This window comes from Sorex fumeus, unplaced genomic scaffold (assembly GCF_029834395.1).
Source record: "Sorex fumeus unplaced genomic scaffold, SorFum_2.1 ptg000034l, whole genome shotgun sequence".
Classification (NCBI taxonomy): Eukaryota; Metazoa; Chordata; class Mammalia; order Eulipotyphla; family Soricidae; genus Sorex; species Sorex fumeus.
Genome location: NW_026606091.1, coordinates 11294785 through 11318175, shown reverse-complemented (window position 1 = coordinate 11318175; position 23391 = coordinate 11294785). Strand labels below are relative to the sequence as shown.

The following is a 23391-nucleotide window of genomic DNA, read 5'->3' as shown; positions in this document are numbered from 1 at the left end:
GCCACATCTCCTGGCTGCGGTCATCAGAAAGGGCTTTCAAAATGTTGATTGTGCTACCCACTTAGGTGTGGCTGCTCCCTCCAGTGCTGGGAGTTGGGAGAGACTAGAGAGAGACCGAGGTGGAGAGTGGAAGAGCAGAGAGATGAGTGAGGGGAATAGGCAAAGATGGGAATGAGCTGAGTGGGATTGAAACAGGGGAGTGGGGAGAATAGAATAAACAGTAACTGATCACCAACCAACCTGGCCCTCGTTTCCTCCTACCTCCACCCATGGCATTGGCCATCCTGGGTGGGGTAGTGGCATGAGACTACAGAACACAGGCGGTGAGAGAGAGCCGCAGGATTCCTAGTCATTTAGTGACTACACCACCTCCTCTTCATCCTCCTTCTTCCTCGTCCTTGTCCTCGTCCTCCTCCTCCTCCACATCCTCCTCTTCCTCCTCCTCTTCCTCCTCCTCTTTCTCCTCCTGCTTCTCTCTATTTCTGTTTTTCTCTCTTTCCTTTTGGGCATCATGGTTTCCAATACAGATACTGAAAGGTTATCATGTATATACCTTTACTGACTTTAAACACTCAGTGGTTCTTGTCCAGAGTGATCTGTTCTGTTATTGTCATACTGGTACCTTCTCAATCCTAACTGCTGTTCCCCTCTCTCATGCACATACACACACACACACACACACACACACACATAAACACACACACTCACATTTGTGACAAGTGCCAACCATTGACCAGTGTGACCTATTTCTGTATGTAGACTTTGTAGCCAACATTTATGTTGTGTCTACACACATGTTAAATTTTGGATAGTTTTTGTTTATTGGATTGTTTCTGTTTATTCTGACCTTATGGCCCCAGTGATGAGAACCACATGTACCTATAGGAATGTCTTTAATAGGGAAATATCAGAGAAGCTTCTTTGTTAATATACATCGCTCTTTACAGTAAATCAAATTTACAGTAAATGAAAACTATCTTTTTTAGTAGATAACTGCAAGGGAGGGCTGGATTCCCTAAACACATACAGATACCCACAATTCTTTCTATATAAACTAAGGAGTGTGTAGACAGTGGTAGACACAGGTCTAAAATTTTTCCCTAAAATATAGGAGAGCAAATATCATTAAGGAAATAGTGAGTGCACTCTTATGCCTACCTAAACACACTTTTGTCTTTTGGACAAAGTACTTTTTCAATGGCTGCTAAGCATACATTTGGATTGAGTCATACAAATTTCCTGGGAAAGTTCCATTTTTCTGCCCCTCACCAAAGGTTGAAGACATTGTTTCATGCCACATGGAGAAAACTTAAATGAAAACCAGAAAATGGGAAGTAAAAGTAGAGGGCAAAAGTAGAGGGCAAAAGTGAAAATCTGGGTACCCTATTTAAGGGTTGTACTCAGAGACCGGCTTCAGAGAATCCAGACTCCAAGGTTCACTGGAAGCTCAGCTCAGCCAGACCAGCGCCTTCCTCCTGTTCCCAATGGCCCTCCTGCTGCCTCTGCTCCTGGCCCTGGTGGCACTCGGCTGGGGCCCTGCTGGCTCTCTGGGCTGTGTCCTGCCTCACAAGCACGTCCTGGTCGGCAGGAGGAACCTGGAGCTGCTGGGCCAGATGAGGAGAGTGTCCCCGTTGTCCTGTCTGCGGGACAGAAGAGACTTCGGGTTCCCCTGGGAGGCGGTGGCCGACGACCAGTTGCAGAAGGCCCCGGCCATGTCTGCGCTGCGCGAGATGCTCCAGCAGCTCTTGCAGCTCTTGCTGAGAGAGGACTCGGCGGCTGCCTGGAACCCGGCCCTCCTGGAGCCGCTGCGCACGGGGCTCCACCGGCAGCTGGAAGACCTGGACTCGTGTTTGGTGCAGAGGAGGGCAGATGACGGCTCTGCCCCTGGCGCTTGGAGCTCTACCCTGGCCATGAAGAGGTACTTCCGGGGCATCGCTCGCTACCTGAGAGAGAAGAAATACAGCGAGTGTGCGTGGGAGGTGGTCAGAGTGGAAGTCATGAGATCCCTGACGCTCTCGGCAGCCTTGCAAGGAAGGTGGAGCATAAAGGATGAAAACCTGAAGTCATCTTGAACTAAATCTCAGCGAGGAACTTGCCACGGAACTGTTGCACATGTCTAAGGACACTTGAAAACACTCTTACGTCAACTTTAGTCAGAGTTTTGTGTTTTAATTCAGTTAATTACTTGTCTGTAATAGTTATGAGAACTGTGCTAAAAATATTTCATAAGTTATTGGTCCAAGAGAGAAACCACACAAATATTATTTATATATTTATAATTATTTATTTTCTTCTTGCATGTTTTATATTTATAGTGTTAATGTATAGAATACCACCCCTCTTTGTTTTTGCAATTTAGAATGTAGATTCATCTATTCAATGATCTAAATTTGCGTTTTTTTTTCATTACAGTCCTATGAAAAAGAATTGCTTGAGTTTTCTTTCTTTTTTTTATTAATTTATTTTGTATACCCATCCCTCCACCAGTGACCATTTCCGACCACCTCGGATCCCAGTATCTCTCCCACCTCCCACCCCCCCCCCCATCCCACCCTGCCTCTGTGGCAGGGCATTTCCTTTTGTTCTCTCTCTCCCATTGGGTGTTGTGGCCTGTATACGAGTTAAGCCTTGTTTTCAGGGAGAAACGTAGGATGATTTACTTTCCATTGATCACCTTGCATATAGGGAGATGTTGCGCGGCCGCTTATGCGGCTGCCCGGTTTGGAGTAAAAGTCCTGGTTCCCGCATACTTGAGCTATGCTTGTAGAAGCTTATGGTCACCAGGGTCCCATCTGGAGGAGGTGGGATGCGGCACCCACCCCATCTTTAAAAATAAATAAATTAATTTTTCTAAATATATCTGTCTCAAATGGCATTTGTCTTAAGTCTTATAAAACAGATATGAGTTGATATACAGTGCCTGTTAAAATTCTATTTTGTAGAATTTAAGAAATCTTGGCAGGAGACAACCGTTTTTCTGATGTGCAAGATGAAACTGGTTTACATTCAGTTAGCAGCATTGCAGTGGTCGAGGTGCACACATAGGAGTGACCTCTTAGGTTAGGCCCAGAGGACCACATGAGGCTCTACAATCATGTGGTTCTGTCCTGGGATGTGACTGGACAGACGTGTTCTTGTTCACAACTCCTGTCCTTTGTATTATACAGTCCAGAAATGATATTATAAATATTCAATGTTCCTTGAAGATAAATAGTATTCCCACCCCTGTAGGGAGGTCAGGAACTATTTATTGACTGCTCTGAGCCAGGTATTCCTTCACAGACATGCCCCGGCCCTGTTTTACTGAATAAAAGTCTTCTACAGGATCTCAACTCTCTTATCACCAGTACCTACAGATGTTAATAATGACTCTTGGGATTTCTAATTTCAAGCTGTCTATCAGAACTGGAACTTGCCAAGAAAGCAAAACAAAAAGCGGTTCTCAGTGTTTCTGAAAAGTTGTGAAGGTGTGCGTGGAGTGGGCTGGAGAAGGAATAACTGGAAATGGAATTGCTGCAACTCTTCAAATTCTCAAGAAGTGTTCTAGTCAATAATATTAAGAATGATTTAATGCCAAAATGTCCGTTTTACAAATTTATCCCGAATAGCAGCATCTGCCTGTGTAATTAAGACACATCCTCATCACCCTGTGGAAAGAAGATACTGGCATCCTCTCGAAATAATTAGTTAGAGATGGCTTCAGGTAAGCTGGAGAGGTCATGGGACCGTGATCTAGTAGGTCGGGCACTTGCTTTGCAACCTGGCAACCTGGGTCAGATCCCTCAGCAGCACATATGGTCCCTTGAACCCCACCATGAATGATCCCTGAGCACAGAGTCCGGATGGATTAAACCCTGGACACTGCTTCCTGCCCTTTCCCAAAGAAGTTAGAAATGTCTAATATTGGCAATTGTCAACCAGATTCTTTTGCAGTGAAATGTATGGTTGTTGGTGTAATTGAGGAGGAGGAGGATGTTATTATAATCTGCACAGTTAATTACTGGAGGTAATAAAACAGAAATTCTATTTGTGTGTGTGAGAGAGAGGTAGGAGGGATGGATGGAGGAAGAGAGAATATTTTAGCAGGGTGAGGGATCAGTTGGATTTATTGAAGATTTTTAAAACATTTCTTCTCCCTTTTTAGTTTGGGTTTCTAATGTTTATTTATTTATTATTTTTATAAATTTATTTATTGAATCACCATAAGAGCAGTTACAAAGATTTCGGGTTTAAGTCTCAGTAATACAATGATGAAACTCCTGTCCTTTCACCAGTGTCCATTTTCCACCACCAAAAACTCCAGTATATCCCCTCCACCAACCTGTGGGGCAGATGATTTCCACATTACTCTCTCTGCACTTTGATTACATTCAATATTCATACCAAATTCCACAGGATGGATATGTCGTTCCCAATGTTCTCCCCTCCGAAATCTGACACGCCATTTCATTGGTAAAGAAACAAACAGCACCCGGCCCAGACAAGGTCAAACCTGAACACCTGAAGAACCTGCCGTCAATACTCATCAATACGCTGGCTCGGCTCTTCACACGCTACCTGCCTGAATGCAAGGTTCTGTCCCAGTGGAAAACCAGCAGGATTGTACTACTGTATAAGAAGGGAGACATCCACGACATTGGCAACTATCTCCCAATCTGCCTATTGTCTGTCATCTACAAGCTGTTCACTCGAGTCATCCTTAATAGGATTGGCAGAATGCTAGATGAAGGACAACCATGCGAGCAAGCCAGGTTCCGCAAAGGATTCAGCACCATCGACCATATCCACATGATAACCAAGCTCATTGAGGTTTCTCGGGAGTTCAAGATGCCGCTCTGTCTAACGTTCATTGATTTAAAGAAGGCCTTTGATTCTGTTGAGACGGAAGCGGTCATTGAAGCCCTAGCCAATCAGGGCATTCAAACTCAATACATCAGGATCCTCCATGAGTTGTATTATGGATTCACTACCAGGATCTCACCATTCTACAAAGAAGTAATCACTGATGTCAAGAGAGGGTTCGGCAGGGTGATACCATTTCACTGAAACTCTTCAGTGCCACCCTTGAGAACATCATGCAACGACTGGAATGGGAAGGAATGGGAGTGAAGATAGATGGTCGGCAACTACACCACCTCCGCTTTGCTGATGACACTGTTCTAATAACACCAAACATTAGCCAAGCAGCACAAATGCTGGCTGACTTCAACCGTGAGTGTGGAAAGGTCAGACTACAGCTGAATCTTACGAAGACAATGTTTATGAGAAACAGCCTCGTTCCTGACGCTCCATTCGCTCTCAATGGAACGACCATCTCCGAATGCAACAGTTATGTGTACCTAGGTCGAGAAGTCAACGTGATGAATGACCTGGCACCTGAGTTGCGCAGGAGGAAGAGAGCGGCTTGGAATGCCTTCAAGAGCGTCGAAGAAATAGCTAAGAGGATGAAGAACCTCTGGCTCCGGGCACATCTCTTTGATTCCACTGTTCTCCCTACATTAACATACGTCTCAGAGACCTGGGCCCTATGCAAACAGGATAAGAATGCTATTTGGGTCTCCCAAAGAGGAATAGAAAGAGCTATGCTTGGAGTATCACGTTTCACTCAACTGAGAGAAAGAATTTGGAGTTCTGACCTCCATCGATGACCAAGAATCAGGGACGCTGTCTTGTTTGCCAAGGTGTCAAAAATCAGATGGGCTGGACACGTAATGAAATTTAGAGACCACCGCTGGACTAGAGCTGTTACCGACTGGATTCCACGGGATGTCAAAAGACCACGTGGCCGCCCACCTACCAGATGGTCAGACTTCTTCATCAAGATCATGAACGATCGGGTTTGAGGCTCTTTGTGTTCCTAGAACGAACAGATGCCATTGGGCTACACTAGCACGTGACAGGGACAAATGGAGACGTTACTGGCACCCGCTCAAGCAAATCGACAATCAACGGGAAGTCAAGTGATCAAGTGACCCCAACACTCAGATCTGCCGAAAAGGCAACTGTAGACAATTTGTTTTTTATTGCTGGTTATAAATAACAGATGATGTCGCACAGCTGCAGTAAGATTTATAATGTTTAACTCAGATGACCTACTCATTAAAATATGACTACTGGTGGTTTTGGTAATATTTTACTTCTCTTTCTGTTCTTTTTTCTTCTTCTTCTACTATTTTTATGTGGACTGGTTAGGAAACAGGGAAATGTTTGGCTGCCTTTTGGTCTCTTTCTTTGTAAAAGACTTTTCAAACAGCAGGATACTTCTATGTGGAGCTGTAGAAGATAAAGGTCTGTTGCTTTATACATCTCTTACCTATCTTGCTATGTTACATAGAGAGACCTGTATATATGAAACATATATATAGTGTACAATATAACCTAATCTTTTATTTTGCAATCCTGATGTTTATATATACTGTGCAAAATATTTCTAGTCAGCTTTTTGCTGTCACTTCACTCTGATGCACTCAGAAGCCACACTTTGTTTTCTTCCCAGCACACATTAGCTAGAGAAGATCATGGGGTGGAAACTTGAGAAGCAGGCTAGAGAGAGGAAGGACTGAGCCCAGCCAGGATTTCCCACACAGGAGCTCTGATCTGTTACCCCACACAGGTCCCATCCTGACTCTGGACTTTAGATGCCTAAGGCTCAAGTTATTGGGGGCAAGGGCCGGGAGACACGGGTGGCTGTTCTTGGGAGTTTAAATGTTGCTGCAATCAGTGAGAGTAGTGGGTATTGGAGACAGCTGAAGAGTCACTGTCGGCCTCTGCCTACCAATGGCACAGAGAGAGCCTGACAGGCACAGTAAGACAGGAGGAAGGGCCGTGCCAACACTACTCATATCTACACCAAAGCAGCCAGAAAAGAAAGTGTCATGGCACCCATGCTAGAAACTTTGAAGTTCTTCACAACATCAAACACTGTGGCGTTGTAGAGGCAGCAAGAGCTCAAAGACATGGAATTTAAGCAAGACAGTAAATATTTTTATACTGGTCCCTTGATTGTGGTGGTTCTGGGGTGAGTAAGAAGTGAGCCCAGCCCCGAATTGAGTAAGTAGTGTCAAGTATGTTGTATTTGTTCACATTCGTCTTGTCTTTATCCAGATACATTTTTTAATTTTCATTTATTTTTATTACATTTTTATTTTGCCCTCTTTCTTTTCATGGTATAGTTGCTAATGTTGCTGCCATAAATAAGGATTGCATACATGCTGTGGTGCTCTCTGGGTATTATACTAAGCTGTGGTGCTCGCATCCTTGACCACGGTGTTCACTGAGGTTTGCACTCCATTAGTTGTGGTGCTGGCACATGTGCTCACTACCAGATATTTTTTTTTTGTTTTTGGGTCACACCCAGTGATGCTCAGAGGTTACTCCTGGCTCTGCACTCAGGAATTACTGCTGGCGGTGCTTGCAGGACAATATAGGATGCTGGGGATTGAACCCGGGTCGGCTTCTTGCAAGGCAAACGCCCAACCTGCTCAACTATTCATCCAGTCCTACCAGATATTTTTAAGGGAAGTTTCAGGATACTTTTTAAGGGGAGTTCATTGTTGGAGGAAGCAATCAGAACCTGACATAATAAATTTTATGGAGACAGAAAAGAAAGGCTCATATAATGCACCATGAACAGACTCCTTAAACTAAGTGTTTAGAAACTACTGCTGGTTCAGCAGGATTTGGACAAAGGGAATCATCCTCTTAAAGATAGGATGACTGAGTGTATAATAGTTCTTAGGAATGCTTTGGTGCATTTATTGGTAATGTAAGGCCAGAAGGAAAGTGTAGGGGTTAAGGCACTCATCTTGTGTGCTGTCAAGCACCTTTGCATGATGACCGATCACTTCTGGAAGCAACCCCTGAGCACAAAGCAAGACACAATTACTCAGTACTTCCCAGGTGTTGTCCAAACTGTCCTCGCCCCCCGAACTCCACCCTGCCCCACTGCCTCACAATGTCAAGGAACGGACTTGCTAAGTAAAAAAAAATGGAAGTTGCGTTTTGTGTTTTTTTTTTTGCCACTGGAGAACAACATGGGATGCTGGGGATCAAACTTGGGTTGATCACATCAAGCCAAATGTCTTACACTCCAGCCTCAAGAATATATTACTTTAATCTACAATGTATTACTCATGGTTCTCCAGAAAGCCAGAGTTTCTTGCATTTAAGTGTTCATCTGGACATACTTCCAGAGGAAAAAAATAGGAGAGAATAAAAGACAGAGGTAGAGAGTGATGGAGAGAGTGGGTATGCAACATCCTTTACTGAGCTGCACTGAAACCATTTTTAGCAAGTGCAATTCTTCAATAGGTCAGGATTGTTATTTTCTATACTTATTTAAATTTCCCCCTTTTTTCAGCTCCTCTTCCAATTATAGGCTGTAGATAATATCACATAATTTCAACACCTTTTCTGAATTCTTTCAGTGATTATTAAACATATTCATACACAGTGATTCAAGTCTCCATCCAATGAGATATTTCTGTCTGAATGAGATTCAATGTGGAAGAAAATCTGAGTTTTAATTTATGTCTCTCTTTAAATTTGATGAAGAATTCTTAGAGGTGTGATCCTCTAAGAATCAAAAAGTATTTTTACCCTTTTATAATCGAAGTGAACTGAAAATCAACTGAAATAGGAGTGGCTTCACCTTCCGTAATTACCTTTTTAGGGCAAATGCATTTGACTGATTTTCCTATTGATTTCTCTATTGAAAGATTAGTTTATAGCGGGTAGGGCGTTCGCCTTACAAGCGGCCAACATGGCTGACCCGATTTCGATTCCTCTGCCCCTTTCGGAGACCCCGGCAAGCTACCGAGAGTATTCGATATGCCAGACACAGTAACAACAAAGTCTCCAATGGAGACGTTACTGGGCCCGCTCGAGCAAATCGACGATCAACGGGAGGGCCTTTTATACATTATATATATGCATACATACAGGCCTTTCAATACAACGTAACAAGATAGAAAATTGTGATTTCCATCAAGTACAATAGCTCATGTTTACATACATAAAATATAGATAGCAGCAAGGATTAATTCTCCTCCTCTGTCCCTCCAAATGTGCTGACTACCAATATGTAGTATCCGACCATGTGGTTGGCAAAATGCTTCTTTGTATTATCGTATTCAGACAGGTGTTTGTTTTCCTTTGCCTCAATGCATTCTACTAAAGTACAGTGAAGATTTTTTTTAAAAAGAAAGTAAAATGGAGAAAAAAAATGAGCTATTGGAAATAGCACAGCGGTAAGGCGTTTGCCTTGCATGCAGCCAGCCCAGCCAAACTGGGTTTGATTCCTCTGCCCCTCTCGGGGAGCCCGGCAAGCTACCAAGAGTATCTCGCCTGCACAGCAAAGTCTGGCAAGCTACCCATGATGTATTCAATATGCCTAACACAGTAACAATAAGTCTCAAAAAATGGAGACGTTACTGGGCCCGCTCAAGCAAATCGATGAACAATGGGAGGACAGTGTGTATTGGAAATTCTAAGAAATAATGGTGAAGGCACATTATGCTTTCGCTTTCACGCCCCTGTGGTTTACTGGCCTCTTTATGTATAAGTTCTTGCGGGGGGGGGGGGGGGGTAAATCGAACAGGGTCCCCAAGGCAGAGGGAGAAGGACAATGGGGTAAGGAGAGCTGACAAGCAATGCTCATGCAGCGTCTTTATTGAACAAGCAACAGACTTTTATAGGTCTCTAGAAGGAAGCATACATCGGAAAAATATCCAAGAATGTTCAGGATACATAAGTTTAGAATGTACTGGGCTTCTAGACAGCAATGATGTTTTTCTATAGTTACATGTTTCATAATATTTTCCTTGGTTGTATATTGATACGCTTTAGCAACATGTTCTGCCATAAGAACTGGGAAAGTGCCAGCTAGAAAAACAAGAAAGTCAACCCTTAGATTGTGTAACCTCAAGACAAAGGTTTCTATAAACTAACCTTTAGACAACACGTCCTCAGGACAAGGACTTTCTTAATATTAACTAGCACAGGCTCCCAATAGGTTCTTCCTTATGAATATAAGGAAACCACATGAAGTAAGGTTTCATGTTGAGAGTCATCCTTTGATTGATCAGTTCTGGAGTCTGTGAGAAGCAAGTTCACTGTGTCCTGCACTGTTAGCACCTGGACACCAGCTCCAGTTCGAGTCCCTGGCCACAGTGGTCACAGTCTGAGCATGAGGGTTTTTGTTACTTGTGGACTGTGTGGAGTGTGGAGTGCTGGGCCAGAGGAAGAAGCTTCATGTGTCTCTCTGCATGGCCTTATACATGTCAAAGACACAGAGACGTAGGCCCAGCCTCGAATCAAAGGGTTTTATTTCAGGCCCTAGTAAATATTCAAAAAGCCATAATAAGTTTATAAGATAAGCAATATTAAGAGAAGTTTAAGATAAATAGGTGACAATGGGCCAATATGGGGAAATCATTCTATCTTAATTAACTTTCTAATAAAACTAAAAGATCTCATGTGTGGCTTTTTATGATGAACCAAATAGTAAGCACACTCTCTTTTTAAACATCCTCTCCTGTTTTTACTGTTTTGGTATTAATTAGAGTCATGCAATTTCAATTTACATATTACATTCAGCACTCATTGAAATGCAAATCTTATTTTCATTTTCCAACAGATAAATTCATAAAGTGTTGTCTGGAGACTCCTAAGGCACATCCTGTGAGTTCACTAAAGCAAAACTAATTTTATTATAGTATTAAGATGACTTTTGTCAGGGATGCTTACATCATTCTTGACCCAATGCTTAGAGAGAAGGAAAACAGAGAAGGAAAGAAATCAAGTGGGGAAGAAGAGAATAAGAAGTAATGGGTGTAGTTGGAAGCTGAGCTGAGGCAGAAGGGAGCTGGAATAGAGAAGGGATCACTAAGACAATGATGGTTGGAGCAACGATTCGTTCGGGATGGGAAATGTGTGCTAAAAGTAGATAAAGGACCAAACATGACAACCTCTAAGTTTCTGTATTACAAACCATAATGCCCAAAAGTAGAGAGAGAGTATGGGTGAAATTGTCTGCCATTGAGGCAGGGGGAGGTTTGGAAAGGGGGGGGGTTACTGGGGACATTGGTGGTGGAGAATGTGCACTTGGTGGAGGGATGGGTATTTGATTATTGTATATATAATTGAAACTCCAAAATGAAAGCTTATAACTGTATCTCATAGTGATTCGATAAAATAAAAAAAATTAAAAAAAGAAGTAATGGGTGAACAGGCATCAGGCTTCAGTTATACTAGTGATATGAATTAAGGATATATCCAGATACCCAAACACAGATTCAACAGAACTGAAAATATGAGATCTAAGTGACAACCATAAACTTTGTAATGTGTTTGTCAGGTTGACAGGTGGGGGTGGAGTGGGGATTGGATTGGGGAAGAACTCTAGGAACACTGGTGGAGGAAAGTTGGCATGGGTGGAGGGATTGGTATTGAATTACTAAAATGCAAATATTAATAACTTTGTAAACCTTGATTCCTCAATAAAAATTTTTTAATGCAGGAGTATTGCTATTTATTCAGACATTGATTAAGATGTTTGAATTGGGCATGAACTCCACATTACTTTTTCTTTTATTTTATCTTTTTTTAATTGAATCACTATGAAATAGTTATGAAGCTTTTATGTTTAAGATTCAGCCATACAATGATCGAACACCCACCCAAACATCAGTGCACACTTTCCACCACCAGTGTCCTCATTATAACCCCCTGCCCCCATCCCAGTCCTCACACTACCTCCATGGCAGGCAATTTTCCCAATACTCTCTCTCTACTTTTGGGCATTATGTTTTTCTCAAATTTTCCAACTACCATTCAAGCCTGCCTGCCAGGGGCAGATGCCAGATCATTTATTGTCCATTGCTCATTTTGAATATCATGGATGCCACGGCCACATGTTTCTTGATCACTATATTGTAGATGGTTGGCTTCCAGAGATATTTCTGTAAAGCATTAATCCATTATGAGATTCAGCTGGGCATCTCTGGACCAAGGCTGTTGGTGCAGTAAGGTGATGCCAGGAGGCACATTGTGGGGGCGACAACCAGGCTGATGGGTGGTCAGAGAGCCGGGGAGGGACAGCTTGGTACCCCTGCCACCATGTGACATGGAGATTTAGGCCTGGAACCAGCATACCTGTGCCTTGCTTGTGGAAGCTCTTGGTTGCTGGGATTCCATCTGTGGTAGGTGGGGAGACTGCACCTGCTCCATCTGGGGTGCCCTTGTGAAATTGGCTCGGTATGGGGCCCGGAGAGATCTGTGACTCTGTGGTGTCTTCTGGGACTCCCTATTGTGTCTCTGTTTTTTTTTTTTATCTCTTTTGAGATTTATCTATGGATTTCTGAAGCAAAGCCAGTAATAGAGTTTACATGGTGGCTCTGGAGGTGGTTTGTGGGGGTGACTGCCAGTGCTTCCAAGTGTATTGGGAAGTGGGGGGGGGGAGGTAGCCCATCCCAATAACATGAAAGCCTGGAGATTTCAGTCACAAAACCCACATTCCAGAATTTTCAGCATTTTATATCTGGGTGAGTCTGTCCTGAGATGGTGGAGTTAGGCCGGGGGTATGTCGGTGATTTTGGATTATGGAAGCAAGCAACGGCTGGGGGATCTGTTTGGGCAGGCATAGACCAACCTGCCCTCCTCTGATTTACCCCAGTTTGTTCAGCTATGCATGTGTCTGAGATTAACTGTGGCTTTTGGTCTCTTTCAAAATTTATCCATGGGTCTCTGAAATCACTTGATGACTTGACATTCCATTACTCATCGATTTACTCGAGCAGGCGACAATAATGTCTTCATTGGTCCCTGTCGCATGCTAGTGTAGCTCAATGGCATCTGCTCGTTCTAGGAACATGAAGAGCCTCAAACTGATCATTCAGGGTCTTGATGAAGAAGCCTGACCATCTCATAGGTGGGCAGCCACGTGATCTTTTGACGTCCCATGGAATCCAGTAGGTAATGGCTCTAGTCCAGTTGTCATCTCCAAATCTCATTACATATCCAGCCCATCTGATTTTCGATGCCTTGTCAAATGAGACAGCGTCCCTGATTCTTGAGCATCGATGGAGGTTGGAATTCCAGATTCTTTCTCTCATATGAGTGAAACATGATACTCCAAGCATAGCTCTTTTGATTCCTCTTTGGAAGACCCGAATAGCGTTCTCATCCTGTTTTCGTAGGGCCCAGGTCTCTGAGGCATATGTTAATGCAGGAAGAACAGTGGAATCTAAGAGATGTACCTGGAGCTGGAGGTTATTCATCCTCTTAGCTATTTCTTCAATGCTCTTGAAGGTGTTCCAAACCACTCTCTTCCTCCTGCGCAATTCAGGTGCCAGGTCATTCATCATGTTGACTTCTCGACCTAGGTACACATAACTGTTGCATTCAAAGATGTTCGTTCTGTTGAGAGTGAATGGAAAGTCAGGTACAAGACCGTTTCTCATAAACATTGTCTTCGTGAGATTCAGCTGTAGTCTGACCTTTCCACACTCATGGTCGAAGTCGACCAGATTTGTGCCACTTGGCTAATGTTTGGTGTTATTAGAACGATGTCATCAGCAAAGCAGAGGTAGTGTAGTTGCCGACTACTCCCCCATCTTCACTCTCATTCCTTCCCATTTTGGTCATCGCATGACGTTCTCAAGGGTGGCACTGAAGAGTTTCAGTGAAATGGTATCACCCTGCTGAACCCCTCTCTTGACATGGATGAACGTTAGACAGAGCGGCATCTTGAACTCCCGAGAAACCTCAATGAGCTTGGTTATCATGTGGATATGGTCGATTGTGCTGAATCCTTCTTGGGAACCGGCTTGCTTGCATGGTTGTCCTTCATCTAGTGTTCTGCCAATCCTATTCAGGATGACTCGAGTGAACAGCTTGTAGATGACAGACAACAGGCAGATCGGGTGCTAGTTGCCAATGTCGTGGATGTCTCCCTTTTTTTTTCTTTTTGGGTCACACCTGTTGATGCACTGGGGTTAATCCTGGCCCTGAACTAAGAAAGTATCTCTGGCGGTGCTCAGGGGACCATATGGGATGCTGGGAATCAAACCTGGGTTGTCCACGTGCAAGGCAAATGCCCTGCTGTACTATTGCTCCAGCCCCCTCCCTTCTTGTATAGTAGAACAGTCCTGCTGGTTTTCCATTGGGACTGAACCTTGCATTCAGAGAGGTAGCATGTGAAGAGCTGAGCCAGTATATTGATGAGTACTGATGGCAGGTTCTTCAGGTGTTTGGGTCTGACCTGTCTGGACCAGGTGCTGTTTGTTTCTTTACTGACAAAATGGCATGTCAGATTTCAGAAGGGAGAATGTTGGGAACGACATATCCATCCTGTGGAATTTGGTGTGTGGGCAGGTGGACACGGCTATGGAAGAGATCTGAGTAGAAGTCATGGATAATCTCTATTGCCTTTCTGGAAGATGTGATAGATCCATCAGGATGTCGGAGTGCAGTCATCTTGGTCTTGTAGTTGGCGAAGGACAGGCTGGCGTTGTGAATGCTTTTTCCGGCTTCTTCCACATCTGCCAGCAGTGCTGCTTTTCTCTCTTTGAGGTCTTCCTTTATCACTTCTCTGCACTGCTTTGCAAGCTCGAACGTTCGCTTGCGGTTGTCTGAGGCTTGCGCCAAGCCATGTTGGCGAATGAGCTCGAGAGTTTTTGAAGGCAGGCTCTTTTGGTGGTTATCTCTCTCTCAGTGTTCCTTGCACAATCATGGAGGTGCTGAACCAGTCGATCGTATTCCTCATTAATGTTGTCAGCGATATCGTTTCCTCATCTATTCAAGTGTAATCGTCCAATTCGGGCTGTTAGGCATTTGAATGAATCAATGCTCATGACCAAGTTTGTGTTGACAAGGACACCGACACCACCGACACCTCTTTTGTTGCATTGGGACTGAACCTTGCATTCAGAGAGGTAGCATGTGAAGAGCTGAGACAGTATATTGATGAGTACTGACGGCAGGTTGTTCAGGTGTTTGGGTCAGGTGTTTCTGAGGAACAGTTCTTCTCCAGTGTCAAAAACGGTGTGATATGATTGATGCCTTCTCATCTTGGTCAGACCAATGATTTTGTACTTGATCTTTCGCTCTTGCACCATTAATCCTCGATGAATGCATCCGATGCCAGCGTACATGCATTGAAAGTACAGATGGTCATTTTTGTCCTTCTTCATTTTAGCCGCCTAGTTCAGCCTTGAGATTTTATCAGCCTCTCCTTCCTCATCCTTCTTAACACTGCCATATTGGTGGCTCTTTCAGGGTCAGGGGAATGACACCCCATTGTATTTACTCATTTTAGCATATCAAATACACACAGAAGACCCACCCTATGGTACCTGATAAATACCTCATCGGCAGACCTCCACTACCTGCACTACCTTCACTACCCAGCTGCCGTCACACTCCAGGATGCTTTTCAGACTCTTGGACCGAGACTCATGCACAAGTGAAGCTCCACAGAACCAGTAAGTGGAACTCTGTGACCTTGGATTCCACGCCCAACAGGACCCGGGCACAGAGATCCTCTGCCTGCTCCCATCAATCTCTGGAGACCAAGGGATTAGAACTAGAAGCCCCACCCTACCCTGCCCTATCTGCTTCTACCAACCTCCCGCTACCCAGGGATTACACAAAGAAGACCCACCCTACCGGTACCATCTGCAGACCTCCACTATCTCCACTACCTCTACTACCCAGCTGCCACCACACTCCAGGATGCTTTCTGGGCCATGAAACCGTGAAGTGGTCACACAATACATAAGACACTTAATACCATCTTTCAAGATTACTGTACCATATTTGATAGGGTTCAAATATGGTTCGAACCATGGGAACACCTGCAAGGGCAATTAGAGACCGCCCTAAAAGCCTCTATCCTTCTTGGAGAGCCTGGCAAGCTACTGAGAATATCCCGCCAGCACAGCAGAGTCTGGCAATCTACCTGTGGCATATTTGATATTCGATATGGGTCTCTGAAATAAGGCTTATATAATGAAATAAATGAGCTTGTATAGCTGAGCCGGAGGTGGTTTGTGGGCATGGTTCCCACATACCTGACTTTTGGCCATTTAATTTCTTGGTAAACTGGTCCCAAGTTTTTGGGGACTGGCCAAAGGCACTGCAGTATTTTTGGGGTGTCAGGTAGCCTGAAGGCATCATCAGGCTGCTGATGCACTCACCCCGCAGGTGCAGGTTGACCTGTTGGTGGCATCATACCCCCTAATAAAAAGTTGGTTTTTTTGTTTTGTTTTGTTTTTGCTTTTTGGGTCACACCCAGCGATGCACAGGGTTACTCCTGGTTCTGCACTCAGGAATCACTCCTGGTGGTGCTCAGAGCACCATCTGGGATGCTGGGAATCCAACCCGGGTTGACTGTATGCAAGGCAAATGCCCTACCCACTGTGCTATCGCTCCAGTACCCTAATAAATTTTTTTTAAAAATTAAAAATGCCTTTTGTCTTTTCCCTCCTATTTTCTTATGTATACTTGGTACACTTGTCAACTAATTACAAGATTTGTAATGATTTGGGCTGGAAAAAAAATAGCAGGTAAGGTATTTGCCTCACAGGCACCTGATATAGGTTTGAACTCTATTACCACATATGGTATTATGAGCACTGTCAGGAGTAACTCCTGAACACACAGCCAGCCCTGAGCATGGCCAGTTGGGCTCAAAAACATACAAACTATACATGTAATTATGTAATCACTAAAAGTTCATAGAATGTGTTCTTGCCTAATAGAAGTTTAAAGTTTGCTCGTGTATATTATTTGGGAAATATTGATACTGAAGCAATAGCACAGTGGGTAGGGTGTTTGCCTTGCACGCGGCCGACCCAGCCAACCCGAGTTCAATTCCTCCGCCCCTCTCAGAGTGCCTGGCAAGCTAACTGAGAGTATCTCACCCGCATGGCAAAGCCTGGCAAGCTCTCTGTGTTGTATTCGATATGCCAAACACAGTAACAAGAAGTCTCACAATGTTACTGGGCCTGCTCGAGCAAATCGATGAACAACGGGAGTACAGTGCTACCTACCTGATTGATAGCTATTATTCACATAAAGAAAAGCTTGTCAGGCCCTTAGTAATTGTCCTTAAAGCAAAAATATTAAGGAATGCTATTCCAGGCAGTTCATCTCCCCTTACTCACTATTCTTTATGTAGACCATGTTGTCTTTTTTTTTTTCTTTTTGGGTCACATCTGGCGATGCACAGGGGTTAATCCTGGGTCAAGCACTCAGGAATTTCTCCTGGCGGTGCTCAGGGGACCATATGGGATGCTGGGAATTGAACCCGGGAGGGCCTCAAGCAAGGCAAATGCCCTACCCACTGTGCTATCGCTCCAGGCCCCTATGTTGTCTTTTGAATATTTCAGAGCGGTTTTGTATTAAAACAAAATTGCAGCCTGGTTCGTGTGTGTGTGTGTGTGTGTGTGTGTGTGTGTGTGTGTGTACATGCAAACAAGTGCATGCATGTGTTCTAGTGATGAGTCATTACTGTGTTTTTTTCAATTTCACGATTCACATCTAGTTTTCTCCTCTTTCTAGAAGTCTTTCTGGCAAACTTATCTCTGATTGATCCATTTGTGGATCTAAAATTATTTCATCAACTTTTACTCACAATGAAAGTATTTTTATTGATTGATGCATTACTGTTGATTTTAATTAAATGTTTATAGCAGTCTTATTTTCTTGGTAGAATGAAGGTAAAAAAATAAGAAAACTATACTTTGCAGAGTGTCTGTATTTGGATTTGAAGGCAGACTCTCTTTGATCAGCAGTCCTTCCTTTTGAAACATTTAGTCCTTCTGACAAACATGTATGCTACTTTTCCATTCTGGTCTCACATAAATGGCTCTTCAGTATGCACATGTCACACATTGGAAGGAAACATAAAGAGAAGAGTCTTCACTGGGTTCCATCAGTAGCAACAGGAAGCACCCTTTCCCCCCAACCCTCCTGCTACTGGGATGGAAATGGGCGTTGTCATTCTTGAGAGACAGGTTCTGGCATGTCGTCTAGAAGAGGGTCTCTCCTGGAATCACTAGGATCCTGAAGGAGTAAAGTCTGGGCCTAAATGGCTGGGCCATCATCAAAGTGAAAATTGTTAGGTGCTTTTTTGTTTGTTCTTTTCACCACAAGAAAACTCAAAAATCTATAGTAACAGCTCCCAAGAATGAGCGTTTAAAATGTTGATGGAATTATTTCAATACTCCACAGAAGATCATGGAAGAAAAATTCTCACCTTTTCACTAAGTGGCAGAAAATTTATTCTTTTATGAATGTTTTTGAAGTAAAATGAGGTAACTGGTTATACAAAGCTGAGAGCAGGTCATTTAAGGCAAAAGTATAAATACAAAACAGTGCATTTTGCTAAATATCAGGCAACAACAGTCATAGTTTTGGCTTTGTGCAATTCAGTGTTGGTTTCATTTTTCCCTCTGTCACAGACCCAAATAACCAGTTTGTTCTATCAAGTTTTCCTAATTTATATTCTGCTATTTTGATATTGGATGTGTCACTTCCAGTTTTCATTTTCATGACATTCAAATGCGTGTTTTATTTGTGCCTACACGTGCATGGTTTTATTTTCTTGAAAGTTGAAAGAAAAAACAAAGAAATCAGAAATATTAAAAATGATAGAGAAATGATGTCTTTTTTTCTAGCCCCTCTTCCTATTTTTACTTCCCTTTGCTTGTACTAAGTTCAGGAAAAATTATACAAAATGAACTTACAAAAATTTAATTGAAAAATCATAAAGATAAATAAAACAAGGCTGTTTCTTATTGACATATCAAATCAGTTTTCACTGCCCTGAGTTCCTAGGTGGACAAAACAGTAGCACTGTAGCATTGTCCTTCCGTTGTTCATTGATTTGCTCGAGTGGGCCCAGTAACATCTCATTGTGAGACTAGTTATTACTGTGTTTGGCATGTCGTGCAGGCGAGATACTCTTGGTAGCTTGTCAGGCTCTCCAAGAAGGGCGGAGGAATCAAACCTGGGTCACCAGGGACAGCTGTGTGCAAGGCAAATGCCCTACCCACTAAGAAGAAAAGTTTAAAACCATTAAACTAAAATCTATAAATAAATAAAGAAAGAATTAGATGCATTAAAGTTTTAACATGTAAACCTTTTTTGGGGGAATGAACAGGGCTACACCAGGCAGTGCTCAGGGCTTACTCCCAGCCCTGTGCTCAGGACTAATGCCTTGAGGCATTCAAGGGATCGTATAGGGTGCCAGGTATTGAACCACTCTGTCACATGCAAGGTAAGTGCCCTACTTTCTGTTCTACTGTTCTGGTTCCTAAAGAGAACTTTATTTATTTATTTATTTGCATTGTAATTAATTAATTGATTTTTTAATTCTTTAAAAAAATTTTTTATTAGTGAGACACCATGAGGTACAGTTGTAGAATTACATATTTTGTGCTTAGATTTCAATTATACAATGATCAAATACCCATCCCTCCACCAGTGCCCATATCCTACCACCATGGGTCCCAGTATCCCTCCCACCCCCCATCTCCCCATCCCACCCTGCCTCTGTGGCAGGGCATTCCCCTCTGCTAAAGAGAACTTTAAAGTGGTTAAGCGGCACACACACACACACACACATACACACACACACCGCACAATTACAAAACAGTAAAAAAAAATCCACCATCACTGATTAGACAGTAAATGTTTACTAATTTCCATAATAAGTTTCTATAAGTACATGTCATAACTGAACATAAAAAAAATCTATAGCAAAATGGTTGAACAATGATTTCATCAGTAAATGAAAATTATATGTTTACTTCTCATCACCAAAACAGACAGAACTAATGTTTGCTATCAGCATTTGATCTGTTTACTTTCTCCTTACCTGAGGATATGTCTGGGGAAAGGAGGAACCACCACTAAAAACTGAAGACACACACACACACACACACACACACACACACACACACCACAGTGCATGCTCTGTAGAGGCAAGAGAGAGGATCTTAGGACACAATTGTTTTGAGACTTAGTCCTTATAAGTCTTTACACCCTAAGAGAATTCTAAGTCCTCAGGAGTTCCTCAGCTTGTCTGCCAGAGATTAAGCAGGGGAAATTATGGATTGGAAACAGAAAAGATGTTTTTCTAGATCAGACATCTACCTGGTGAGTGAGGTGCTGTGTGCCATATCCACAACCTCCTGAGAAGAACCAGAATTCCTGATGGCGCCCTGGTAGTCTCGGGATCATCACAGGCCTAAAGTAAAAAAAGATGATGTCTGTATTATCCCACCCTTCTGGACCCAGAGAAGCAGTACCACATAGACCTGCATGATGTCTCCAATAAGGAAACATTAGGGAAGCTCCTTCACTGGGACTTCAAAATACACATCACCCTCTAAAATAAACTAAAACTATCTGGCTTTTAAGGGCCTGATTGTTAGGAAGGGCTGATTTCCCTAAATAAAACAGACACCCACAAGTCTGAAGGAGACTGTCTTCCTATATAAACTAAGGAGTGTTTGTGTACATAGTGGATGGTTCAGTGTTTAAAATCTTCTTCCTAGAACATAGAAGAGCAATAATGATAAGAGGAGAAAGTGTGTTTGTATTCATCTGCCTACCTACATACACTTCTACCTTCAGGGCAAAGAACTTTCAAGTTATTGAAAAATATTCATTTGGCTGAATAGTGTATTCTAGGAATACTCTATTCAGCTAGATTTTCATTCATACTTGAAGGACTAGAGGATAGCACAGGGGGTAGGGTGTTTGCCTTGCACGTGGACAACCTGGGTTTGATTCCTCCGTCCTTCTCAGAGAGCCCAGAAAGCTACCGAGAGTATCCCGCCTGCACGGCAAAGCATGGAAAGCCACCCGTGATGTGTTTGATATGCCAAAAACAGTAACAAGTCTCACAGTGGATACGTTACTGGTGCCCGCTCGAGCAAATCAATGAACAACGGCAGGACAGTACACTCATTTGGCATTTGGATTAAATCATACAACTTTGCTGGGAAAATTACATTTCTATTGCAAAAAAAGGTTTTTGGTGATTGAAATTGTTAATTGTTTTATGCCACATGAAGAATAAAAGGCCCCCCTTTTATGAAGAATACCAAAATGAAAACCAGAAAATGGGAAGTAAAAGTAGAGGGCAAAAGTAGAGGGCAAAAGTGAAAATCTGGGTACCCTACTTAAGGGTTATACTCAGAGACCGGCTTCAGAGAACGCAGACTCCAAGGTTCACCCCGAAGCTCAGCTCAGCCAGACCAGCGCCTTCCTCCTGTTCCCAATGGCCCTCCTGCTGCCTCTGCTCTTGGCCCTGGTGGCACTCGGCTGGGGCCCTGCTGGCTCTCTGGGCTGTGTCCTGCCTCACAAGCACGTCCTGGTCGGCAGGAGGAACCTGGAGCTGCTGGGCCAGATGAGGAGAGTGTCCCCGTTGTCCTGTCTGCGGGACAGAAGAGACTTCGGGTTCCCCTGGGAGGCGGTGGCCGACGACCAGTTGCAGAAGGCCCCGGCCATGTCTGCGCTGCACGAGATGCTCCAGCAGCTCTTGCAGCTCTTGCTGAGAGAGGACTCGGCGGCTGCCTGGAACCCGGCCCTCCTGGAGCCGCTGCGCACGGGGCTCCACCGGCAGCTGGAAGACCTGGACTCGTGTTTGGTGCAGATGAGGGCAGATGACGGCTCTGCCCCTGGCGTTTGGAGCTCTACCCTGGCCATGAAGAGGTACTTCCGGGGCATCGCTCGCTACCTGAGAGAGAAGAAATACAGCGAGTGTGCGTGGGAGGTGGTCAGAGTGGAAGTCATGAGATCCCTGATGCTCTCGGCAGCCTTGCAAGGAAGGTGGAGCAAAGAGGAAGACCTGGAGTCACCTTGAACTGAATCGCAATGATGAACATGCCATAGAACTGTTGCACATGTCTATGGATATTTGAAAAGACTTATGTCAACTTTTGTCAGAATTTTCTGATTTCATCCAGTTAATAATTTGTCGGTAGTAGTATTGAAAAATATGCTAAAATATTGCAATCATAAGGTTTCTGTCAACAGAAAACCACACGTTATTTATCTATTCGTGTATTTATATTTATTTATTTATTTTATTCTTGTGTCCTTTAACATTTCTAATTACGTTCACATAACATAGTTTTTACTTTCATTGTATTAAAATCTGGAACATGGGGATAGGGGATTGGCTAACTAGTAGAATGAATGTCATGCATGTATGATGTCTGGGTTTGATAACCAGCAATAAACTATAAAAGAAATTAGAACATAGGTTTACTGCTTCATTCCATTAAATTGAATGTATTTCATTAATACTTACCAAGGAAAATTTCTTGAGTTTTATTAATTTATAAAAACCAAATCCTTTTTGCTTTTATAAAAGTATATTTTCGATTAGTAACTTCAGTTCTTGGAACACTTCATCATTTGTCAGACAATGCCTGTCCAAATCAGGAATTCCATGGAGATCAAGGAGCCATGAAAAATATAAGAAATATCTTTCTATATAACATAGGCATAGACATAGGCATAGGCAGAGACCAAAAGTGTGAAGAAAGGCTTCTGCCCTACCTCACACAGATAAATCTTATCTTCTTTCTGGGTTTTACCCCCAAATAAACCAAGAGACCTCGTTCTGTTAAGACTTGATCTAATCTTGGTATAAATCTGCTCTTTCACTGTGCTGTAAGAAACATAGAACATGGCTATCCCCTCATCCAGGGCATGACTCTTTGGGCTATGGCCCATAACAAAGGGGGGGGGTGGAATTAAAATGTATTTGCTGAGCTGGAGAGGTAGCATGGAAGGTAAGATGCTTGCCTTGCACATAGCTGACTCCAGTTCTGTCCCTAGCACCACATAAGATCACCTGCAGACTGTCAGGAGTGATCCCTGAGCCCAGAGCTAGGAGTAAGCCAGTATAAATCTTGGTATGATCCACAAAAGGAAAAAGGGAAAAGAAAAAATTCACTTAGAAATTACAAACTGAAGAACATAGGGGAACTGAAAAACTCAATAGAGGGGCTCAGCAACAGAAAATAAAAGCTGAGGAATTAACTGGTGAACTTGAGGATAGAGTACACACACCATCAAAAAAGAACAGAAGAAGGAAAAAGTGAGAAAGAAACTTGTTAGCTTGTGCAGTACCTACAGAGTAACAGTTTTAGCAGAGGGGTTCCAAGAGGAGAGGAATAAGAGAATGGGAGGGAATTATTGATACACGATATAGTTGAGAATTTCCTCAAACTGAGGATCAAGTCTTCTAACCAGATGTAAGAAGTTCATAGTCCCAATAAAATAAACTCTAAATAGTGAACAAGACACATTGTGTTTAAGATGGCAATATTCAAAGGTAAAGACAGGATCCTGAGATAAGCAAGAACA

At 43.1% G+C, this 23391-nt stretch overlaps 2 protein-coding genes across 2 annotated transcripts; both read left to right on the top strand.

The window, feature by feature from the left end:
- The first annotated feature begins 1484 nt into the window (after positions 1-1484).
- LOC130026557 (interferon omega-1-like) lies at positions 1485-2072 on the top strand. The gene has a single exon (XM_056117410.1). The coding sequence runs from the start codon at positions 1485-1487 to the stop codon at positions 2070-2072; it is 588 nt and encodes a 195-aa protein (XP_055973385.1).
- Positions 2073-21292: 19220 nt separating this feature from the next.
- LOC130026556 (interferon omega-1-like) lies at positions 21293-21877 on the top strand. Its single transcript, XM_056117409.1, has one exon. It carries the CDS (start codon positions 21293-21295, stop codon positions 21875-21877), a length of 585 nt encoding a protein of 194 aa, XP_055973384.1.
- The last annotated feature ends 1514 nt before the right edge of the window (positions 21878-23391 follow it).